At 40.2% G+C, this 23933-nt stretch overlaps 2 protein-coding genes across 5 annotated transcripts in view; one reads left to right on the top strand and one right to left on the bottom strand.

The window, feature by feature from the left end:
• tpk1 (thiamin pyrophosphokinase 1) overlaps positions 1–21948 on the bottom strand; it is a 130724-nt gene extending 108776 nt beyond the window's left edge. For 2 of the 4 annotated variants that reach the window (XM_061921962.1, XM_061921964.1), the window contains exons 1-3: positions 21834–21948; positions 18840–18923; positions 12470–12571 (exon numbers count right to left, since the gene is read on the bottom strand). In XM_061921962.1, coding sequence (XP_061777946.1) covers positions 12470–12571; positions 18840–18882 — 145 coding nt within the window. In that variant the 5' untranslated portion in view covers positions 18883–18923; positions 21834–21948. Of the gene's footprint in view, positions 1–12469; positions 12572–14415; positions 14534–18839; positions 18924–21833 lie in introns of those variants that run through there. The other 2 variants (XM_061921965.1, XM_061921963.1) reach the window with 2 other exon arrangements.
• On the top strand, positions 74–12302 carry LOC133569889 (glutamic acid-rich protein-like). Its single transcript, XM_061922479.1, has 2 exons — positions 74–721; positions 12292–12302. The coding sequence occupies exons 1-2, from the start codon at positions 262–264 to the stop codon at positions 12300–12302; spliced, it is 471 nt and encodes a 156-aa protein (XP_061778463.1). The 5' UTR covers positions 74–261.
• Positions 21949–23933: the final 1985 nt, after the last annotated feature.

The raw sequence follows: 23933 nt of genomic DNA, 5'->3' as shown, positions 1-23933 counted from the left end.
AACGAGAGGGAGGACGAGCTTGCCTTGGTAAAGGAGAGGATTAGTAGAGCTGAGAAAAGAGTCGCGGAAGTAGAAGAGAGGAAAATGACTGAAGAAAAGGCCAAGGAAAAAGAAGAGAGGATAAGACGAGAAGAAGAAGAGCAGGAAAGACAAGCAGAGGGTGAGGGAGACGGCAGTGCAGAGGAGGCGCCCCCTGCTGAGGAGACAGATGCATAGCTGGTGGAGCGTGCAGCAGAAGAGCAAGAAGAAGAAGTGAAAGACATGGTGGTGGTAGAGGAGGAAGAAGAAGAAGAAAAACAGTATGATGATGATGAAGAAGGGGAAAAAGTGGTGGTGCTGGAAGAAAAAGAAGAAGTGAAAGAAGAAGAAAAACAAGTCAAAGAGGACAAAGAAGAAGTCAAAGAAAAGGTCAAAGAGGACAAAGAAGAAGAAGACAAAGAAAAGGTCAAAGTTGATGAAGAAAAGGACAAGGAAGAAGAAGACAAAGAAAAGGTCAAAGAGGACGAAGAAGAAGAAGACAAAGAAAAGGTCAAAGAGGACGAAGAAGACAGAGAAAAGGTCAAAGAGGACGAAGAAAAGGTCAAAGAAAGGTATGAAGAAAAACAAAAAGAAAAGGTCAAAGAGGATGAAGAAGCGGAAGTACAACCACAAGACGAAGAAGTGTTAGAGGAAGAAGACAAGCTCGCCTTGGTGGAGGAAGTGATGGAAGAAGAGAAGACAGGTGGCCGGGGCAGTTTTTTTTCCCGCCCCTTCAAAAAAGGGAAGGGGGAGTAGGCTCAGCCGGGAGGAATCCCGTCTTGCGATGGAGGACTGTGGAGAGGCGGAGCCGACGGGCCGACGGCGGGGCAGGACATGCTGTAGCCCTGCTCAAGATGTGGGCAAGGAGGCGGAGAATGTGGCGGAAGGGAGAGGTGGGGCGTACCGGGAGCGGCGCCGCTACAATTAAAATCAGGTGCGTGGCTCAAACACCGAAGAATTATTAACATTTCTCCTGACAATGTATAAAAGAGGCGAAGGAGGAGAGAACAGGGATAAGGAGTTGGAGAGACCGCTGCACATGCAGCACAAGAGTGACAGGGAGAAGACGGCGACGAAAGAGCGTGCAGCAGAGGAGGAGCTGAAAAGCAACCCGGCAAAAGACTTGATTTATTGAAAGAATAAACAAGAGTCAAACCTGCACAAGCAACATGTCCTTCCTTGATGGTCCATGCAACCCGCACGACGACGGCAGGAGTCGGTCACAGTCATCTTTGGTCTAATTACGTCTTTCATGTGCACAGCATGATCACTTTCCTTTTTGCAACTCCCTTCTTCTTCCTGCAGTTGTTTTTGTTCTATTTCATCTACACAACAGCCACGGCACAAATCCATTTACACACTGATTCGTGATTTCCTTGTTTTCTCGTGTAGTAGCAACTTTATTGTTCATTTACGGAATTCAGTCAGCTTAATTTTTTTTCACATTATCGAACTGTGCAAGTAAGTGACAGAGACCACATTGGGGCCACATTTGGGCCTGTGTGCATTTATAATGGAGTTTGATAAAGATCATATTTTACATGTATATTAAACAGTCAGCAGGAAAAAAATCTAATTTTGAAAAACTGAGATCTGGTCCACATTGGCCTACAGTGTAAACATAGTCTTAACATTTGCACTACTCACAACAAAACAGGCACAACTCGTCCAATCAAATCCAATTATATTATTATTGCACTACTCACAACAAAACAGGCACAACTCGTCCAATCAAATCCAATTATATTATTAAGCGCTTTTTCATACATTAAAAAAATGCAACACAAAGTGTTTTAAAAAAGTGTAAAAACAATACCCCGATGACCCACCTGCCCCCATCATCAGTCAGACACATGAAGGCACACACACACACAAAAATGAATGCATGATTGAGCACAGAGGAGCCAGGTGAAGAAACACTATCACAGGAGCCATTTGCACCGGCACGTCACCAGAACATGGCCACAAAGCCATGGCCGATATGCTGTAATTCTGATACAGAGGGCTCTCTCCGACCAATACTGGAAATTAAGAATAATTGTTTTGTCCGTCTTAAAATCATCACGTTTATTGAACAGTTTTGATACTGTTTTTTTTTTATTTAAATGTCAGTCTATAATTTTGGTGCAACGAAAGGATTTTTCTTTTTTTTGTTTGTATTTCATGACCTGTGACGGTTAGGATATGTTTGGATTTTTGTTTAAATTCAGATACTTAAACATAAAATTAATCCTTCTGTTAATTATAAGTATACCATACCACCACCAAATTAGTTTAATACTACATTTTTCAAAAAATAATAATTTAGGAAATAGAAATGAGCAGTTAGGAACTTGTTACCATTAGCAGTTTACAGAATATTAGATGTTTTTAAAGCTTCTTAATTATTAAAATTATTTATATTGAAGAAAAAATGCTTGTCTTTCAGAGGAATGTGTTTGGTGTTCCGGCTCAGATGTGTTGATGTTGTTATAGGATATACAATCAATGATTGGTAACATTAGCTGACAACACACAAAGCTAATGCACACACACATTTTCAACAGACTTTTTTACGTCATTTCATGCTGAAAGTTATAAGAAGGCCGGATATTTTGATTCACGGAAACCTCTTATGCAAAACTGACTTTCCTTACCTATTGGTACCTGTTTTTGTGTATTTTGGATCTCCATAAGTCCCGAAAATGTTAAATCAAACCATGGAGGCATGGTAGAGATGTTAATAAAACAATCTTGACTTCCTTTATAATTCCTCCAAACAAGCCGCTTAAAATGTTCCCCATTGGGAGGTTTTTCCCATTTGTGACATCAGCGGACATCTCCATAGTAGTCAAGGAGGCCAATAACCGATATTTGGAGCCGATATTCATTTGCAATAAAAGTTAGCTAAACATGAATAGGATATGTCGGTAAACAGCTTGACAAGGCTTTAAGTTGTTTTTTTTTGTAAAAATGTTCTGCTAATGTTGTGTTTAATTTAGCACAAAAAACATTAGGGGATTTCACCAACACCTTTATCATGTGTGCCTAAGAGAAGCATGTAAATTTACATTTTAAAACCATTTGGGAATGGTAAAAATATGGGATTTCTGTACGTCACAATCTCTCGACATCTACTCAATTTTTACAATTCTATAGCAATTTATAAATTTCATACATTGTAAGGTTTCCGTGTGAGCAACCGTGAAATATTGTGAATATTTAAATAAAAATAAATCTGTGCTTTGTCACATAGCTTATTGTTGAGACATTTTTCAAGCAGGCTGACATTTCGTCCTCTTTGTTACATAAAGTATGGGAAAGTGAGAGCTGGTGCCTGCTCTTATTTACTTATACAACAAGAATCCTATTTGTAAATTTAGACACAGTTAGGATTTTTGGCAGAGATATATTTTCTGTTGTTCTTATGTTCATCCATCGCTGTTCATCCATCTATCTATCCATCTTCTACCACTATGGTGAATCATGGATCATTAAACACGGCGCTCTCCTTTAATGAGCCAACGCGCCGAGTGTTGCAGACAAAGACTGTCATGCAACTCCATCGCTGCAGTAGAGACAAACGGAAAGAAGATGTCAGAAAACCAAAACAAAATCTGGAATTCCCGGCAAGTTCATGTCAGCAGAGGAGCTGTACTGGAGACTATCAGCACTGCATTAAAAGGAGAGAGAGGGGGGACGTGGCCGCGTGAGCAGCAGCTGAGCAGACTGGGAAAGACTTCTCACAAGAACTCAAATAAATGCCTTGTCAGATATCATATTAGGGGAGAATTATCGACAGAGAGAGTAATTTAAATTTAAATTTTAAAAAACTCCATGGCGAACTAATTGGTACTTGAACAGGTGGTATTACTAAATATACTTAACTAATTATTTTTAATTTTTTTCAAAAACAACTGATGATATTGTTATGTTGTCATTTAAAAAAAAAAAAAGACTGATATTTGTCAAAATTCCAAATATCGGCATTGATAATCACTCAATCCCTAGTGGAGACCAACGGAATTTTCCAGGGACCCCTCTAATCACTAACTGTCGTTCCCGGGGACTCACTCCATTGGAAACCTATGGACATTACTACAATATCAAACATTTACATTTGTCTAAACATACTGTACTTTTATGAACAATTTAAACTGTCAAAACTAACAAAATAGCTATTGAAAATCCAGTATTGTGGGAACTAGCTCTTAATGTGTTTAAAACTTGCAGCACAGTAATGTGAATAACCCCGCCAGGCTAAAAGCAAGACAGTGGAATACGATGACCTTGGTAACACACCTGCTGCAGCGACATGACAATACAGCCCTTTAAAAGCAGCACAAGCAACAACAAAAAACATGTCAACCTGTCGTCTCCCCATCTAAGAACCTCCATGCTTCATTGTCAAAGTATCTGTCCTGGGATGAATCGTTTCACAAATCTATTTCGCCTCCTCCCTCAACCTCCCATCCATCTTGCCTGGACTTGTTATTTTTTCCTCTCCTTCCTCCTCTTGCTCTGCTGCTAATGCAGATCCCCAGACTGCTTCTTTCCAATTGCCATTTTTCTATCTGCAGGGGAGGAGAAAAAATATAGGAAACACTGCATCCTTTGACAAAGTAAAAACTAGAGCTGCTCAAATAGCCCTAATGGGCTGAAGATTACAGCAGCACCTCTCTCCCAACACTCCTTGACGCTATTCCATTTACTGTATCGCCCACTCTGCCTTTATGAATCATTTTTCATGCATATTTAATGTGTAACAAAAACTTTAAAAACAATCACTGAGGTGAGGTGGCTGGAGCCTATCCCACCTGCAATCGGGCGGAAGGCAGGGTACACACCCTGGATAGAAATGGAAAAGTGATTTAGGTAGCTAGGTGGTACGATACACGATATAAATGATATTAATTTGGACTACGATGGAGCTTTTGATCTGGTAATGCATTTCAATGACGCATTTTAGCTGTGTACAACACATTTGACAACAAAAAGCAAACAAAGCCATTGTAGCGTCCTCGCTAGCGGCTAATGTCCGTCCATAGTGCCGCTTCTAAATCACTGATAAACAAACATGCTACACTACGTTGTAGGAGGATAAAAAAGAAAAATGGGTAACCTATAAACTTGTGCTCTTGAATTAAGCACAGGTGGGAAGCTTGCCAACAAAATGAAAGTGCATTTATTATTATTGTATAATTATTTTACATATCAAAGGGTGTGTAGTGTTAATTTAGTTTTATTATACACACATACTTTGTACTACCAGGAGTTGCATAAGTCACAGTAGTAGTTCATCAATATAAACGTTTTAAGAAATAATCATTTGCTTTTAAATGTGAATAACAAGGAGGTAAACCAGCGTCATGGAATATTTTGGATGTTCCGCTGTCATATTCCTGCTACATTATGAATGCATGAATAGGCTGGAAAGAAAATAAAGCAATATTGAGGAAAAGAGATGAATATTAAATTGTGGAGTTTGAGCAGTGCATTTTACATTGCCTGAAAAAGTTTATAAGGAGAAATGGGTTTCAGGACTGTATTGCTGTGTCAGCCTTGATGTTGTTCACTATACTGGAAGGTCATTTCCAGAAAAGAAGAGTTTTTGACCCTTTGGATAAAAGGGAAGAGAAATGACACAAACAGAAGGAGGTGAAGAGGAAAAAGAAGGAGGAGTGGATTTTGTCAGCTACGTCTCTTAATTGGCAAGGGGTCCGTTGGAAACAAAAAAAACCCACAAACTTAACCAGCCGTGACTTTTCAGATAACCTCTCATGCACGCACACACAAGGAGGAGCTCAGCCTTTTCTTGCACTCTCTTTACAAAGAAATGTCACCTTGGGATTCTTTTGAAAAGTGCTCGACAGCATAAATACCACACATGCACAACCTCATAAACTCGAGAAATATGCCATTTATGACTAAATTTTAGGGTTTTAAATTTCTACCGCTGCGCAGGGGGATTTTAACATGCATCCAGGGGCCTTATTTATATTTTCTGCCAAGAGTTGCAAGACACTTTTCCTGTGAGAGATGTAGCTAAGAAAGCAACAACAGTGTATTCTAAACATATCTAATTACAACAGGAATGTCTCAATATAGAGAACCGTCGGGAAAGCACAAGTTTAATGCGTCACACATCTTTATCAGGCGGGATACCACACAACAAACTTAGTGCGACTTCATGATGTTGGTATGGTTTAACCTGATATCTGCTGAGGGATTATTTGTATACGAAGTGAATCAACACTTAGATTTATAGATCCTACTAAGCATATCTAATATTTGAGAATAACGCTTGTTTTAGTAAAGGCTGCAGATATTTCTAAACTGATGGTAAAAATCAATGGATGAATCGACTATTATGTCTATCCCTTATGCCTTTATAGCAGAGATATTCAACTAAAATGTTTTGCGAGCCACAATTCTCGAAAGCTAAGCATTAGGGGGCCGGACTTTTCACTTCACTATTATTCTTATTTTGTATATTCTGAAGAAGCAGCATCCTGTGCAGTAGACATTTGATTTTGTTCTATTTATTTTGTCAGAGTTACAGGAGAGCTGTGTTTTTTTTTTACTTTCTTCAAAAAAGAAGACTCCACACAGAAAAATCCCGAGCCCGGGATTGAACTCAGTACCTTCGTATTGTGAGACACATGCACTAACCCCTGTACCACTGTGCTTCCCTGGATCGGAACAATAGGCAAAATTCCAAAAAATATCCCTTCAAAGACAAGACTGTAGACGGGCCACTAGGGAATACAACTGTGGGGTGTTGTATCCTGCATTCATTCATTAAAAAAAATATTGAATAACATATTGATCCATGATAAGCTTGTCTTTCTGGCGCAGGATCAAAACAAAACTCGTTTAATTTTCATTTTAAATTCAATATATCACCTGTAATTAAACAGAAACAAAAATTAAAAGCTGCAAAAACTTTAAATGACTTTTTTTTATTAATAAAAGACAAAAAATCATATAACACAATTATTTAGTGTTTTTTCTTTCTCATTCATAAGACAAAAATCCAATGACTAAAATATACGCTTACCACCTAAATCATACAATATATTTTGCTAAAGGTTTCACAATATACCTTAACGACAGCTGTCAAAGTTAACGTGATAATAACGCTAACTTTAAATTCCTTTAACTGCACACATTTCTTTTTAATGAGCAATTAACGCGCATGCGTTCAGAATCCCTTTTGACCTTTGGGCCATTCTGCAGCGTGGGGAACTGTAATGGCGTCTAGTTACTGTTGAGCCACAAGCGGGAAAATAGCATGCAGAAATGCACAAAAAAAAGGGAAAATCATGTTTTGATTGTCAAAGATGTCTTAATGTAATCTGTGATATTTTACGGACGTACATCAGTTGAGGAATATATTGTAGAGGGGGACATTTTGTGCCAAATTGAAATAAAGTGTATATTTTATATAACATACTGTAATTAATAGTCCTCAATTACAGAATGTTAATTAAATCAAATATCACATATTGTTAATATAGAGAGGATTAAGACATTTCCATGCAGCAAAACAAATATGCTTAACTTGTACAACATGTAATGTAAAGAATGTTAGAAGCATTTATTCAGTTATAAACATATTTTACATCTTTGACAATCAAACCATTATCACAACAATCCACATTTTGTGTTAATAATGTGTGAAACTGTTTTTAAACATGGTGTGGCTCTTCCTCTGAATGCAAGTGCTCCAACAGCAGGAATATGAATTGTGTATTTCTACAAAATACAAAGTCTGGCAAGACAACACTGCACTGCAGGTATTTTTTTTATTCTCATTAAAAGAGTGTTAATGTCCATTTTGTGTTGAGAAGTTTAAAAATTCACAATGTTTGAAAAATATTTCATTAAAACAAAGTAAAGTAATTGTTCAGACAGGGTAAAAAAACCCCCCAAAAAACCCCTGAAAATTATCTATTAAAAGTGCATTTTTTATTGACAAACAATTAAGTATATCTGCGATTTTGCGATTAATTTTGAATTAACTCTGGACAAACTGCGATTAATCACAATTAAATATTTGAATGGTTTGACTGTAGTTTCTCTTTGGCAGCATACAAAATTTGCACCCGCAAGGGCACTCGCTAGATGTTAAAGGCTATACGTATTTTCAAGTCTCAAAGTCTCCAATAAAAATAGAAAAAGTTTTTTTTTTTTTTTTTTTAAGAAAAAATTACTATTTCGAGGGCTCTGAATACTTGCTAAATATACTGTAGCTACAAAGTAATTAAGTTGACAACAGTGGTCCCTCCTGATGTGTCCTGAGCTACTGTGTGGAAAAATGTCCCTAGTGGATCAACAAAGCTTTTTCTAAGTCTAAGTCTAAGTCCTCTTATGCACTAACAGACCAGATGCAAAGGACGGGTGTTGGGAAGCAGCGTTATGATACAGAGAGCAGGTTTGTAACGACAAGCTACGTTCACAGAGTCCCATTACAATAGACCAAGGAGCGCCACATATTTATAGCGGTCAAAATTTACAGTAGTACCTCAACTTACAAGCTTAATTGGTTCTGTGACAAAGCTCTTATCTCAAAATACTTGAATCTCAAATTAGAGTCTTTAATTGAAATGAATTGCAATCAATTTAATTGGTGCTAGCCCCCCCCCCCCGTCAAAATAGCAACGATTTAACATTCATCCATCTATCCATCTTCTTCTGCTTATCCGAGGTCGGGTCGCAGGGGCAGTAGCCTAAGCAGGGAAGCCCAGACTTCCCTCTCCCCAGCCACTTTGTCCAGCTCTTCCCGGGGGATCCCGAGGCGTTACCAGGCCAGCTGGGAGACATAGTCTTCCCAACGTGTCCTAGGTCTTCCCCGTGGCCTCCTACCGGTTGGACGTGCCCTAAACACCTCCCTAAGGAGGCGTTCGGGTGGCATCCTGACCAGATGCCCGAGCCACCTCATCTGGCTCCTCTCAATGTGGAGGAGCAGCGGCTTTACTTTGAGCTCCTCTCGTATGGCAGAGCTTCTCACCCTATCTCTAAGGGAGAGCCCCGCCACCCGGCGGAGGAAACTCATTTCGGCTGCTTGTACCCGTGATCTTTTCCTTTCAGTCATGAACCAAAGCTCATGACCATAGGTGAGGGTGGGAATGTAGATTGACGGGTAAATTGAGAGCTTTGCCTTCCGGCTCACCTCCTTCTTCACCACAACGGATCGATACAACGTCCGCATTACTGAAGACGCCGCACCGATCCGCCTGTCGATATCAGGATCCACTCTTCCCCCGCTCGTGAACAAGGCTCCTGAGTACATGAACTCCTCCACTTAGGGCAGGGTCTCCTCCCCAACCGGATATGGCACTCCACCCTTTTCCGGGCGAGAACCATGGACTTGGACTTGGAGGTGCTGATTCTCATCCCGGTCGCTTCACACTCGGCTGCGAACCGATCCAGTGAGAGCTGAAGATCCCAGCTAGATGAAGCCATCAGGACCACATCATCTGCAAAAAGCAGAGACCTAATCCTGCAGCCACCAAACCGGAACCCCTCAACGCCTTGACTGCGCCTAGAAATTCTGTCCATAAAAGTTATGAACAGAATCGGTGACATAAGACAGCCTTGGCGGAGTCCAACCCTCACTGGAAATGTATCCGACTTACTGCCCGCAATGCGGACCAAGCTCTGACACTGATCGTATAGGGAGCGAACCGCCACAATCAGACAGTCCGATACCCCATACTCTCTGAGCACTCCCCACAGGACTTCCCAAGGGACACGGTCAAATGCCTTGTCCAAGTCCACAAAGCACATGTAGTGTTTGATTTTTTTTATTAATGTTTAGACAGAGATGAACAGAACAGAAAAACAGCAATAAACTTTTTTTTTTCAAAGAGAAAAAAATTAAATCAAATCAAATAAAGCTAAAATAGAAATAACAATACTTATACATAGAAGAGGAAAAACAAACATCCACCCCAAAAAGGAACACACAAAAAAAACAAAAAACAAACAAAACAAAAAAACTAAACCTTGCTTAGACTGTCACTTATACAGTAATGACATAAAACATAAATATACTGTACGTAGACCTTCAGTATGTAAACCAACCAGAATACTGTTAAAAAAATAAAAATTACTGTTGTACCTTTGTTGATGGTTGGTCAAAAAAGGTCAGAAAACACCTACACACCCGATAAAACTTCCTTTCAGAACCCCTCATCACAAGTCTAATTTTCTCTAGTTTGAGATGATATAAAACCTCTTTTACCCAGTGTGAGACTGTGGGTGGGGCAGCTTCCTTCCATTTCAAGAGGATCAAGCGGTGCGCTAATAAGGTTGAAAAGGCAATGAGCCTTCGACCACCGACAGGTAATCCTGACCCATCCCCAGTGACCCCCAAAAGCAGCAAAAGAGGATTCAATGTAATGTTAACCCCGAGTACACAAGAGAGTGCTTCACATATCCCTTCCCAATATTTCTTTATTTGGGGACAGGTCCACAGCATGTGTATTAAAGTGGCTTCATCGGCTTTACATTTGTCACATGTTGGATTAATATCAGGGTACATTTTGGAAAGCTTAGATTTAGAAATATGAGCTCTGTGTACCACTTTAAACTGAATTAGAACATGCCTCGCACACATGGAGGATGAATTAATTTGTTTTAGAACTTTAGTCCATTCTGCTTCAGCGATACGAACTTTGAGATCGTGTTCCCAAGCCTCTTTGATAGCCGACATGAAGGGAGAGCCCCAACCAGATATCAAGCGTAACATTACAGAAATGGCTTTTTTTTTTTGGTTGGGTTAAAAGATATTACCTCGTCTATGACATTATCAGGAGGTTTGGCAGGGAACCCCAGGATGGAGGCGGACGCAAAGTGCCTTACTTGTAAGTATCTGAAAAAATGAGAGGGTGGTAATTTATATTTAACAGATAATTGTTTAAAGGAAGCAAAAACATTTCCAATATAAAGATCTTGGAACGTTTTCAGACCCTGCCTTTCCCACATCCTAAATGTAGCATCCAGCAATGATGGAGGGAAGAATGTGTTTGATGCTATTGGGCTGGAGAGACTCATAACTTGGAGTCCAAAATGTTTTCTAAATTGTGTGTATATTTTAATGGACTTATGAACGATAGGATTATTGAGTTTTGTATTTGGAGGAAGTGGAACTGCCTCACCAATTAAAGCAGACAGGGACGAGGAGCTACATGAAAGTTTCTCCATTTCCACCCACGCTGGTACGCTAGAATCCAAGTGATGATGTGACCAAAAGGATAGAACACAAAGATTAGTCGCCCAGTAATATTTCCGAAAATTTGGGAGTGCAAGGCCACCATTCTGCTTTAGCTTCTGCAAGTGTTCTCTACGCAAAGGGGGTTTCTTGTTGTTCCAGATAAAAGATGATATCATTGAGTCTAGCTTTTTAAAATAAGCATTGGAAATGAATACAGGGAGGTTCTGAAAGAGATATAAATACTTGGGTAACACCGCCATTTTGACTACATTCACTCTCCCTACCAACGAGAGTGGAAGAAATGACCAGCTGTCTAAGTCCTGTTGAACTTTGTGTTTTAGTGTATTAAAGTTATTTTTAAAGAGGTCACAAACATTCATTGTTACAGTGATCCCAAGGTAGACAATGCTGTTAAGGGCCAATTTAAAGGGTACTGTGGTGTTTTGTAGTGTTGTGGTGGTCATATTCAGTGGCAGTATTTCACTCTTCTGTGGGTTCCGTTTATACCCTGAGATTTCTCCAAATTTTGCAAGGAGGTCCAGAATAAGGGGAATAGTAGTCTCAGCTTTGGACACAAATAATAACAGACCATCAGCGTATAATGACAACTTATGCTCTGTGCCGAACCTTGTAATGCCATGTATAGAGTGGTTATTTCTTATTGCTATGGCTAGCGGCTCAATAGCTATGGCAAAGAGAAGAGGGCTAAGTGGACATCCCTGACAGGTGCCACGATGCAGTCTGAAGATTTTTGAATAATGGTTATTCGTTAGTACCATTGCCGAAGGGCAAGCATACAATAATCTGACCAATGAAATGAATATATCACCTAACCCAAACCTACGCAGAGTTTCAAACAGGTGACCCCATTACACTCTGTCGAATGCCTTCTCTGCGTCCATGGAGAGAAGGCATTCAGAGTCAGTTTGACATGGATTGTATATAATATTAAACAACTGACGGACATTAAAGAAAGATCGCCTGTCTTTAACAAAGCCGGTCTGGTCTGGGGATATAATATATGGCAAAACGCTTTCCAGGCTAATATCTTTGACAAAATTTTGTAATCACAGTTCAAGAGTGAAATTGGCCTGTAAGAAGCACAATCTAGGGGATCTTTTTCTTTTTTCGGGAGCAGCGTTATACAAGCTTGATTTAGTGTGTCTGGGAGAGTACCTTTGTTTAGCGAGTCTACGCATACCGCTGTACATACAGGTGTTAATTGTTTAGAGAATGCTGCGTAAAACTCACTCGGCAGGCCATCAGGGCCCGGTGATTTTCTGGGTTGTAATGATTTGATGGCCTCCACAATCTCCTGCATCTGCATTGGTGCGTCCAAGGTCGTGACCTGATCTGGAGACAAAGTTGGAATAGGCAGATCTCTAAAGAAGTTAGATGCAAAGGAGGGGTCACAAGAATTATTCTAGCTATAAAGATTGTAATAATAACTTTGAAATGCCTCATTTATTCCTAACGGGTCAGAGACAATCTCGCCATCCTGCGATTTCACCCCCCTAATTACTTGCTTGGCCCTGGCCCCCTTAAGCTGTTTTGCCAGAACCTCCCCTGCTTTGTCACCGTGCTCATAAATGTTACTCCGATTTTTTAACAGCAGATTTTCAATAGTGTGCGAAGTAAGTATGTCATATTCTGTTTTTAGTTTTAAACGTTCTTTGTACAAATCTGGAGAAGGAGTTTGTGAATGTTCCTTATCTATATCAGCTATTTGTTTTTCCAATTCCACTTGTTTTGACTTCCAATCCTTAATTTTTTTGGCCGTAAATGATATTATCAGGCCCCTGAGATATGCTTTAAGGGCCTCCCAGACAGTCGCCATGGAGACATCTGGCGTCATGTTAATATCTAAAAACAGAGAGATTTGGTCAGACATGAATTCCAGAAAGTTTTCATCTGATAGCAGAAGAGGATTAAATCTCCACAATCGTCTGGGCATATTAACGTCAGGAAAATTAAATTTAATTAAAAGAGGAGCATGGTCGGATACTACTACTGGGTAATATTCACATGTCTGAACCTCTGAAATTAATTTATTATCAATAAAAAAATAATCAATTCTACTATATGTTTGATGAGCGCAGGAAAAGAAAGAGTATTGTTTGTCTTTCGGGTGTAAGAAACGCCAGATATCTGAGATGCCGTATGTGTTAAGAAATGACTGCATGTAAGAAACTGATTTAAGTGTTGCATATCCTGGCCTAAGAGATGACCGATCCATCCCGGGGTCCAAACAAAAATTAAAATCCCCTCCCATGATCAGCAAATTGGAGTTTAAACAAGGGAGCTGATTAATAACACGAGAAAAAAATTGCGGGTCATCACAGTTAGGAGCATATATGTTGGCCAAAACAACATTACGATTATAAAGTTTACCAGTTACTAAAACATATCGTCCATTAGAGTCAGCTACATTTGTGGATGGTGTGAACGAGACACTCTTATTTATCAGTATTGCAACACCTCTCGCTTTACCTTGAAAGGTTGAATGAAAGAGTTGCCCCACCCATCCACATCTCAACCGAGCATTGTCTGAATTTTTTAGATGAGTTTCTTGAATAAATGCTATTCCTGCACTTAGATTCCTCAGGTGTGTAAGGGCCTTCTTCCTCTTGACTGGATGGTTTAAGCCTTTAACATTCCATGTTACTACATTAACTGAGCTATTCATTAGTGGAATTAAAAATTGATAGGTTAAAATAAATACTCATTAACAATATGTTTATAATGTATTAAAGGCACAGATGTATTGGTTGTGTAACAAAAGGTAAATAAAAAGACTGAGAAAAATATCAACACAACATTTTGATATCCAATACTTTGGTCTGCCTACAGAGACAGTGAAACAAGGTACCCACCCCCCCAACCCCCAGGTGACGCTAGCTGCTGGAACATGCAGCACACCTACCCTAACTAACTGTTTTACTTCCATAACTAGTTTACCCATCTAAATTCTCCCATCCCACTTACTCAGAAGTAAAATAAAACCCACCAATAAAAAAAAATAAAATAAAAAATACTTTTTTATACTCTCAACACGAACATAAAGTACAATTTTAAAGCATACCCTTGTCAAAACAGTAAACATATGGCAGAGGTAAAGAGAACAGTCTGTGTAAAACACGTAACCATATTTACCTCTTGAAACTGAGGCATTATCACATTAAGGTATGAAAACTAACCAGTCATGAGTTTTTAGAGTCCTCAGCAAACTTCTCCGCTTCTGCCACAGAGCTGAACGCGGTGCGGGTGCCGTCCGCCTTGGTAATAGGGAGCCGCGCCGGGAACAGCATTGCTGGTTTGAGTCCCATTTTATAAAGCTCCGACATCACCGCCGCGTATTTCTTCCTTTGGTTAACCATGTCGGGGCTATAGTCCTCGTGAATTCTAAATGGGTTGTTCCTGAAGCTCAAATCGCCCCTCTTCCTTGCCTCTCGAACCACCACTTCCTTATTATGATACCGGTGAAAGGACACTATGACTGGCAGGGGCTTGCCTCTGGGTCCCGGCTTGGGGGCTGAGCTGCGGTGTGCGCGGTCCAACTCCGGAGGTGACGAGAAAGTATCCGGCCCAAAAACGTCCTGGAAAAGTTGAGCAAAGAATGCACTGGGATGCGGACCTTCAATCCCTTCAGGAAGCCCGATAAGACGAACGTTGCTCCTCCTGCTTCTTCCTTCCATCTCGGTTAGCCTCGACTTTAGCTTGGTGTTATCGGCTTGCAGGCTCTTACAGCAGGCCTCCACTTCAGCTAGGCGCTGATGAAACGTCTCTCCATTGTCCTCCAGGGAGTTCAGGCGTTCGCCATGAGTGTTCACAGTCTCCTGGAGCCCGTCGAGTTTCCCATTTACTTCGTCAAATGATTTTTTAATCTCCATTAGCATGGACGTCTTGAGTTCAGATAGCGAGACTATTAAATCTTCTTTGCTAATGTTGCTAGCAGCCGCAGCAGCTACAGTCGCATGTTTAGGTATTTCTCCCGTCTTAGAGCCTTTAGGAGGCATGGCAAAGCAAAAAAATACTAATAAGCAAAGAACAAAGCAAAACGCTTTCGTGTGAGAGGGTTAAACTATTACATAGGTGGGTTTTAAAAGTTTTGGTATCAGGAGCACGAGGAAAACACACCCTACTCCATGCGCATCAAATCGCTCTCCACAAAGCACATGTAGACTGGTTGGACAAACTCCCATGCACCCTCAAGAACCCTGCCGAGAGTATAGAGCTGGTCCACAGTTCCACGACCAGGACGAAAACCGCACTGTTACTCCTGAATCCGAGGTTCGTCTATCCGGCGTAGCCTCCTATCCAGTACACCTGAATAAACCTTACCTGGAAGGCTGAGGTCCCCCTTCTTAAAGAGAGGGACCACCACCCCGGTCAACCAATCCAGAGGTACCGCCCCTGATGTCCATGCGATGCTGCAGAGTCTTGTCAACCAAGATAGCCCCACAACATCCAGAGCCCTAAGGAACTCCGGGCGGGTCTTATCCACCCCTGGGGCCTTGCCACCGAGGAGCTTTTTAACTACCTCAGCAACCTCAGCCCCAGAAATACGAGAGCCCACCACAGATTCCCCAGGCACTGCTTCCTCATAGGAAGACATGTTGGTGGGATTGAGGAGGTCTTCGAAGTTTTCCTTCCACCGATCCACAACATCCGCAGTCGAGGTCAGCAGAGCACCATCCGCACCATACACGGTGTTGACAGTGCACTGCTTCCACTTCCTGAGGCGGCGGATGGTGGTCCAGAATCGCTTCGAAGTCGTTTTCCATGGCTACCCCGAACTCCTCCCATGTCCGAGTTTTTGCCTCCGCGACCACTTAAGCTTCACACCGCTTGGCCTGTCGGTACCTGTCCACTGCCTCCGGAGTCCTATGAGCCAAAAGTACCCGATAGGACTTGACGGCATCCCTTACCGCTGGTGTCCACCAACGGGTTCTAGGATTATGGCCACGACAGGCACCAACTACCTTGCGGCCACAGCTCCAGTCAGCTGCCTCGACTATAGAGGTGCGGAACATGGTCCACTCGGACTCAATGTCCAGCGCCTCCCTTGTGACATGTTCAAGGTTCTTCCAGAGGTGGGAATTGAAACTCTCTCTGCCAGACGTTTCCAGCAGACCCTCACAATGCGTTTGGGCATTCCAGGTCTGTCCGGCATCCTTCCCCACCATCGCAGCCAACTCACCACCAGGTGGTGATCGGTAGAAAGCTCTGCCCCTTTCTTCACCCGAGTGTCCAAAACATGAGGCCGCAAATCCGATGACACAACTACAAAGTCGATCATGGAACTGCGGCCTAGGGTGTCCTGGTGCCAAGCGCACATATGGACACCCTTATGTTTGAACATGGTGTTTGTTATGGACAATCTGTGACGAGCACAAAAGTCCAATAACAAAACACCACTCGGGTTCAGATCCCGGCGGCCATTCTTCCCAATTACGCCTCTCCAGGTTTCACTGTCGTTGCCAACATGATCGTTGAAGGACAAGGGAATCACCCGGGGGAGCACTTTCCAGTACTCCCTCGAGTGTATCCAAAAAGGGTGGGGTACTCTGTACTGCTGTTTGGTGCGTAAGCACAAACAACAGTCAGGACCCGTCCCCCCACCCGAAGGCGGAGGGAGGCTACCCTCTCGTCCACTGGGTTGAACTCCAACGTGCAGGCTCTGAGCAGGGAGGGCAACAATATTTTCCACCCCAGCTCGTCGCCTCTCACTGCGTGCACCGCCAGTGTGGAAGAGAGTCCAGTCCCTCTCGAGAGAACTGGTTCCAGAGCCCTTGCTGTACGTCGAGGTGAATCCGACTATATCCAGCCGGAACTTCTCTACCTCGCGCACTAGCTCAGACTCCTTCCCCCCCCAGTGAGGTGAAAATCCACGTCCCAAGAGTTAGCTTATGTAGCTGAGGATCAGACCACCACGTGCCCTGCCTTCGGCTTCCGCCCAGCTCACAATACACCCAACCTCTATGGCCCCTCCTATGAGTGGTGAGCCCATTGGAGGGATGACCCACGTTGCCTCTTCGGGCTGTGCCCGGCCGGGCCCCATGGGGACAGGCCAGGCCACCAGGCGCTCGCTATCGTGCCCCAACTCCGGGCCTGGCTCCAGAGCGGGGCCCCGGTGACCCGCGTCCGGGCGAGGGAAATCTGAGTCCACTTTGCTGTATATCCATAGAAGTCTTCAAAGTCGTTTGGATAAGAAATATTGTATAAACAATATCATAGAATGTACTTCTAACATCAAAATTAGTTATATGAAGTAATGTAATACTTAAGTACAGCATTAACATTGGAGAGTGGAATTTTCTGGTATCCGCTTCCAGCTCCTTCTCCGTCAAACACACCAGCAGCAGCTTCTCCATATTTTCATGGATAAATGTCTACCATTTAAATATTTGACATTATTGGCTGGGGTTGGACTTATTTTTGCTTCATTATGGTCCGGGCTAGCAGTGATGGACTAATTGATTTATTTTTTTGATTCCATAAATAACATCCATTTTTTTCTTTCCAGCACTATGCTTCACACTCCCTTTCTCAAAGTTATGTCGATCTCAAGCTATACGCTAATGCTAGCGAGTAAGACGAGTGGGCGGATCTTATTGGGTTCACTGTGGCATTCGCTACACCAACAAATGGCAGGGATGCTCGTGAGCCAAAATTTTACTTGCTACTTAAAGTATGACAATTCGCAGAGGGACAGCTCTTTTATCAAAACACTCATGAGTTGACATAGCATTGTATTTATAAATTAATGTATAGGAAACTACTAAAGCTGGGTGCCATTACTAAAACCTCCTCCATTAGTCACATAAAACCTGTCCTGAAGCAACTCTATTGGCTCCCCATTAAATATCGCATCCACTACAAGATCCTTCTCCTCACATTTAAGTCCATCAACAATCTTGCCCCCCGGTATCTCACCGATCTCCTTCATATCAAGACACACTCCCGTTCACTCAGGTCTTCTTCCTCCATCCAGCTCATCCTCCCACCTACACGCCTAGTTACCGTGGGGTCAAGAGCGTTAAGTCATTCAGCCCCTGGACATTCGACACTCCGCTTATATTGCCACTTTCAGATCTCGCTTGAAAACATATCTTTTTAAACTAGCTTACTCATGTTAATCGGTAGCCTCCATGTGACTTCTCATTTACACTGTTTTTATTACGTATATATAGTTGTATTTTATTTTTATTGTTTGTCACATGATTGATTGATATTTTATTCGTCATAAGTTGACCTTGAGTGCTGAGAAAGGCGCCCATAAATAAAATGAATTATTATTATTATTATTATTATTATTATTATGATACTGGAGGATAATGGCATAGTACCAGAATAACAAACATCCTATAACAAAAATAGCATTTTTTGGTTTTTGGAGTTGCACATCCCCTCAGGACAACACATGCCAGTCCAACTGGGAGAAAGACAAGTGTCAAGGCGGCGTGAATAAATAAGTGTTTTGATCAGTTGCTCACATCACACACATGCCAATTTGTGCAGGATTTGCTGGAGATGCAGTGGACAAAGGCTGTGTGTTGATTAAATTGTGTGTAGGTGTTTCCACCAATGAGAGGATGCAGGGTTGAAAGGCAGTCAGTACCTGAAGGCAGCAGGCAGTCCAAAAGAGACAACTCTTCATTCATGGCCACTGGAGGCTGGCTTTAATGAAGCACCTCACCAGGAACTGGGGAGAGAAGTTGTATTTTTTCATATCAAGAAATGGTAACCAGTCATTTTTAAATGCCTGTTATTTGAATTGCAAATATGTTTCATTCAAAGTACATTAAGTAAAAGCAACATATAACATACTCCAAGTCAGGGGTAGGGAACCTTTGGCCCTCGAGCCAGAGGTGGCTCTTTCGATGACTGCATCTGGCTCTCAAATAAATCTTAGCTGACATTGCTTAACACGATAAGTAATGAATAATTCAGCTGGTAATCACAGTGTCCAAATCTAAAGCATTTTAATGCATTTTAATCCATCAATCCGTTTTCTACTGCACCTGTTCAAGAAGTCACATTTATGGTAAGAAGTATTTTATTTATTATTGGGATAGCCTCAGAATAACAAGGTTATTAAAAAGAATAAGATACCTATTGTACTCTAAAATGTTGGTCTTACTTAAAAATGCACACATGTAGTTGTATTCAGTGTTAAAAAATATTATATGGCTCTCACGGAAACACATTTGAAAATATTTGGCTTTCATAGCTCTCTCAGCCAAAAAGGTTCCCGACCCCTGCTCTAAGTCAGTGTTTTTCAACCACTGTGCCGCGGCACACTAGTGTGCCGTGAGATACAGTCTGGTGTGCCGTGGGAGATGAGCTTATTTCACCTCTTTGGGTTAGAAATATTTTTTGCAAACCAGTAATTATACTCTGCAAATAATGTGTTGTTGTTGAGTGCTGGTGCTGTCTATAGGTCGGCAGTGTAACTGTGTAATACTCTTCCATATTAGTAGGTGGCAGCCGGTAACTTAATTGCTTTGTAGATGTCGGAAACAGCGGGAGGCAGCGTGCAAGTAAAAAGGTGTCTAATGCTTAAACTAAGAATAAACTCAAGTTGAGTCCCCCTAAGAAAAGGCATGGTAGGGAAGTTGAACTCATTAGAAAGGAGATTAAAGACAATGCGTCCCAGCTACAACTGGGTTCTATTAACACAGATTCGACTGTATATACGGCAGATACTGCCCTCCAAAATAGTTTCTCTCACTTTGAAGAAATAACATTAGAAGAATTGTTACAAAGTGTAAATGGAATAAAACAAACATGTTTACTTGACCCACTTCCTGGGAAACTTATCAAGGAGCTCTTTGAATTATTAAGTTCATCAGTACATATGCGGTCCTCTCCAATGTTTCTCATAGCCATAATTGTCACTGTCACCGACGTCCCACTGGGGTGAGTTTTCCTTGCCCTTATGTGGGCTCTACTGAGGATGTCGTTGTGGTTTGTGTTGTGGTTCGTGCAGCCCTTTGAGACACTGGTGATTTAGGGCTATATAAATAAACATTGATTGATTGATTGATTTATTGAGGGAAGGCTATGCAGAACAAAACTAAAACTGAACTGGCTACAAAGTCAACCAAAACAGAATGCTGGACGACAGCAAGGGCTCACTGTGGAGCAAAGATGGCCTTTACAATGTAAAGCCAAACATGATATGACAATCAACAATGTCCCACAAAGAATGATAAAAACAACTGAAATATTCCTGATTGCTAATGTTTTTTGTAGGGAATAAATTATGAAAAAAAAACACATAATTGAATGGTTTGAAAAGGGGAGAGAATATGAAAAAAAAGTAAATTAAATTTTGAAACATAGTTTATCTTCCATTTCGACTCTTTAAAATTCAAAATTCTACCAAAAAAAAGAAGAGAAAAACTAGCTAGTTTGAATCTTTTTGAAAAAATTTAAAAAAAGAATTTATGGAATATCATTAGTAATTTTTTCCTGATTAAGATCAACTTTAAAATTTGATGACATGTTTTAAATAGGTTAAAATCCAATCTGCACTTTGTTAGAATATCCAACAAATTGGACCAAGCTATATTTCTAACAAAGACAAATCATTATTTCTTTTAGATTTTCCAGAACAAAAATTTCAAAAGAAATTCAAAAGACTTTGAAATAAGATTTAAATTTGATTCTACAAATTTTCTAGATTTGCCATAATATTTGAATTTTAATCATAATAAGTTTAAAGAAATATTTCACAAATATTCTTCGTCGAAAAAACAGAAGCTAAAATGAAGAATTAAATTAAAATGAATTTATTATTCTTTACAATAAAACTAATAAATTTACTGGAACATTGATTAAAATTTTCAGGAAAGAAGAGGAAAGAATTAAAAAGGTAAAAAGTTATATGTGTTTAAAAATCCTAAAATCCTTTTTAAGGTTGTATTTTTTCTCTAAAATTGTTTTTCTGAAAGTTATAAGAAGCAAAGTAAAAAAATAAATGAATTTATTTAAACAAGTAAAGACAAAGTCTTTAATATATTTTCTTGGATTTTCAAATTCTATTTGAGTTTTGTCTCTCTTAGAATTAAAAATGTCGAGCAAAGCGAGACCAGCTTGCAAGTAAATAAATACAATGTTAAAAATAGAGGCAGCTCACTGGTAAGTGCTGCTATTTGAGCTATTTTAAGAACAGGCAAGCAGGCTACTCATCTGCTCCTTACAGACTACCTTACTGACCCCTGCCCTGCAACATGTTATATGTTGATGACAGCAATTTCCATAAGGAAACTGACTAATTGAATGTGAATTTAACAAAACAAAAAAAATATACTTTATTTTTTTTCGTGGATCCAACACTTGTGGACAGGCAATACGAATCGTTATTTTTAACTGTTTGGTTTAACCAGGCGAATCGTTTTTATGTAAACCTAAAATGTGGACTTTGCGCAACACCAAGTAAAGGCGGCGACTATGAATGTAGACGGACGGCGCGTCGCCAAGTTACCGAGCAATAATGACACCCTTTCCGTTCCCATTTCAGCCACCGCTGGGTAAGATATGTGGTCGAGAATAAAAAAAGACCTGAGTTAAAAAGCAAATATGATTAATAAATGCCAAAAAAACTCACAGAAAACCGCGACTTCCGCTATTGAGGACGTAAACAGTCAACGAGTTGCAGCAGCAAGGAAGATTCAGCAGAGAGAGACAGTGGGGAAATCATGCTACGGGGACATCTAGAGGCCGGTAAAGGAAGTACTTTATTTGTGTATTGTGCTGAAAGACAGATAGTCCGTCTTCTAAGACAGTGGTTCTCAACCATTTTTCAGTGCTGTACCCCCTGAGAATTTGTTTTAATTCAAGTACCCCCTAATCAGAGCAAAGCATTTTTGGTTGAATAAAAGAGATAAAGATGTAAAATACAGCACTATGTCATCAGTTTCTGATTTATTAAATTGTATAACAGTGCAAAATATTGCTCATTTGTAGTGGTCTTTCTTGAACTATTTGGAAAAAAAGATATAAAAATAACTCAAAACCTGTTGAAAAATAAACAAGTGATTCAATTATTATTGAAGATTTCTACACATAGAAGTAATCATCAACTTAAAGTGCCCTCTTTGGGGATTGTAATAGAGATCCATCTAGATTCATCAACTTCATTCAAAACATTTCTTCACAAAAAAATAAATCTTCAACATCAATATTTATGGAAAATGTCCACACTGTCAACACTGAATATTGTATTGTTGCATTCTTTTCACAGTTTATGAACTTACATTCATATTTTGTTGAAGTATTATTCCACAAATATATTTATAAAGGATTTTTGAATTGTTGCTATTTTTACAATATTTTTAAAAATCTCACGCACCCCTTGGCATACCTTCAAGTACCCCCAGGGGTACGTGTACCCCCATTTGAGAACCACTGTTCTAAGATAGTGGTTCTCAACATTTTTTCAGTGATGTAGCCCCTGAGAATTTTTTTTTAATTCAAGTACCCCCTAATCAGAGCAAAGCATTTTTGGTTGAAAAATAGAGATAAAGAAGTAAAATACAGCACTATGTCATCACTTTCTGATTTATTAAATTGTATAACAGTGCAAAATATTGCTCATTTGTAGTGGTCTTTCTTGAACTATTTGGAAAAAAGATAAACAAGTGATTCAATTATAAATGAAGATTTCTACACATAGAAGCAATCATCAACTTAAAGTGCCCTCTTTGGGGATTGTAATAGAGATCCATCTGGATTCATCAACTTCATTCTAAACATTTCTTCACACAAAAAAGGAAATCTTTAACATCAATATTTATGGAAAATGTCCACAAAAATGTAGCTGTCAACACTGAATATTGCATTGTTGCGTTTCTTTTCACACTTTATGAACTTACATTCATATTTTGTTAAAGTATTATTCAATAAATATATTTATAAAGGATTTTTGAATAGTTGCTATTTTTAGAATATTAAAAAAAAAATCTCACATACCCCTTGGCATACCTTCAAGTACCCCCAGGTGTACGCGTACCCCCATTTGAGTACCACAGTTCTAAGACAAGTGTAATTGTTTGATTATAACTATTTTCAATCAATAAGACCTGACAATACAAACTTTTTCATCGAATGTGAGGAGACACAATAGACAGCAGACTCTATAGTAAGACCCAAACTTCAAGTAGCCCTCTTAAGCAGAATTATACCAACTACCATGCACATGTCAGTAAACACACACATGCATTGAGGGGATACGCCTCAGATATGTTGCGATAGAAGGTGTGCCAAGTGTGAAAGCAAATCACTCTCAAGGTGAATCCACAGTGGAGGCTCATTAAAACAAACTCTCCCTCATCAATCAAAACTTGTCTAGGCGTCCTGTCTTGGGGAGAAAAAATACACACACACACACACACACACACACACACATGCACATACACACACACACACAAACACGCACACACACACACACGCACACACACGAGCTACAGTATGTGAAGATGCATGGATTGATTCATCCTTTATTATGAATACATAAACGAATAACATTTATTTGGAGTGGATTTGTCACTGGAGGGATGTCTTGTTCTCCTCCCTAGCATTTTTCATCTATCAAGTATTCATTTCTATTTTGTGTATTTTTTCCCCACATTTTTTCTTGCCTTCTTTACTTTCATTTTATCCATCCATCCATTTTCTACCGCTTGCTGGCGGCGTTTCTGGATGTTGT

Source organism: Nerophis ophidion, linkage group LG15 (genome assembly GCF_033978795.1).
Source record: "Nerophis ophidion isolate RoL-2023_Sa linkage group LG15, RoL_Noph_v1.0, whole genome shotgun sequence".
NCBI lineage: Eukaryota > Metazoa > Chordata > Actinopteri > Syngnathiformes > Syngnathidae > Nerophis > Nerophis ophidion.
Note: the sequence above shows the minus strand (reverse complement) of the source record. Positions and strands in the feature narration are given on the sequence as shown.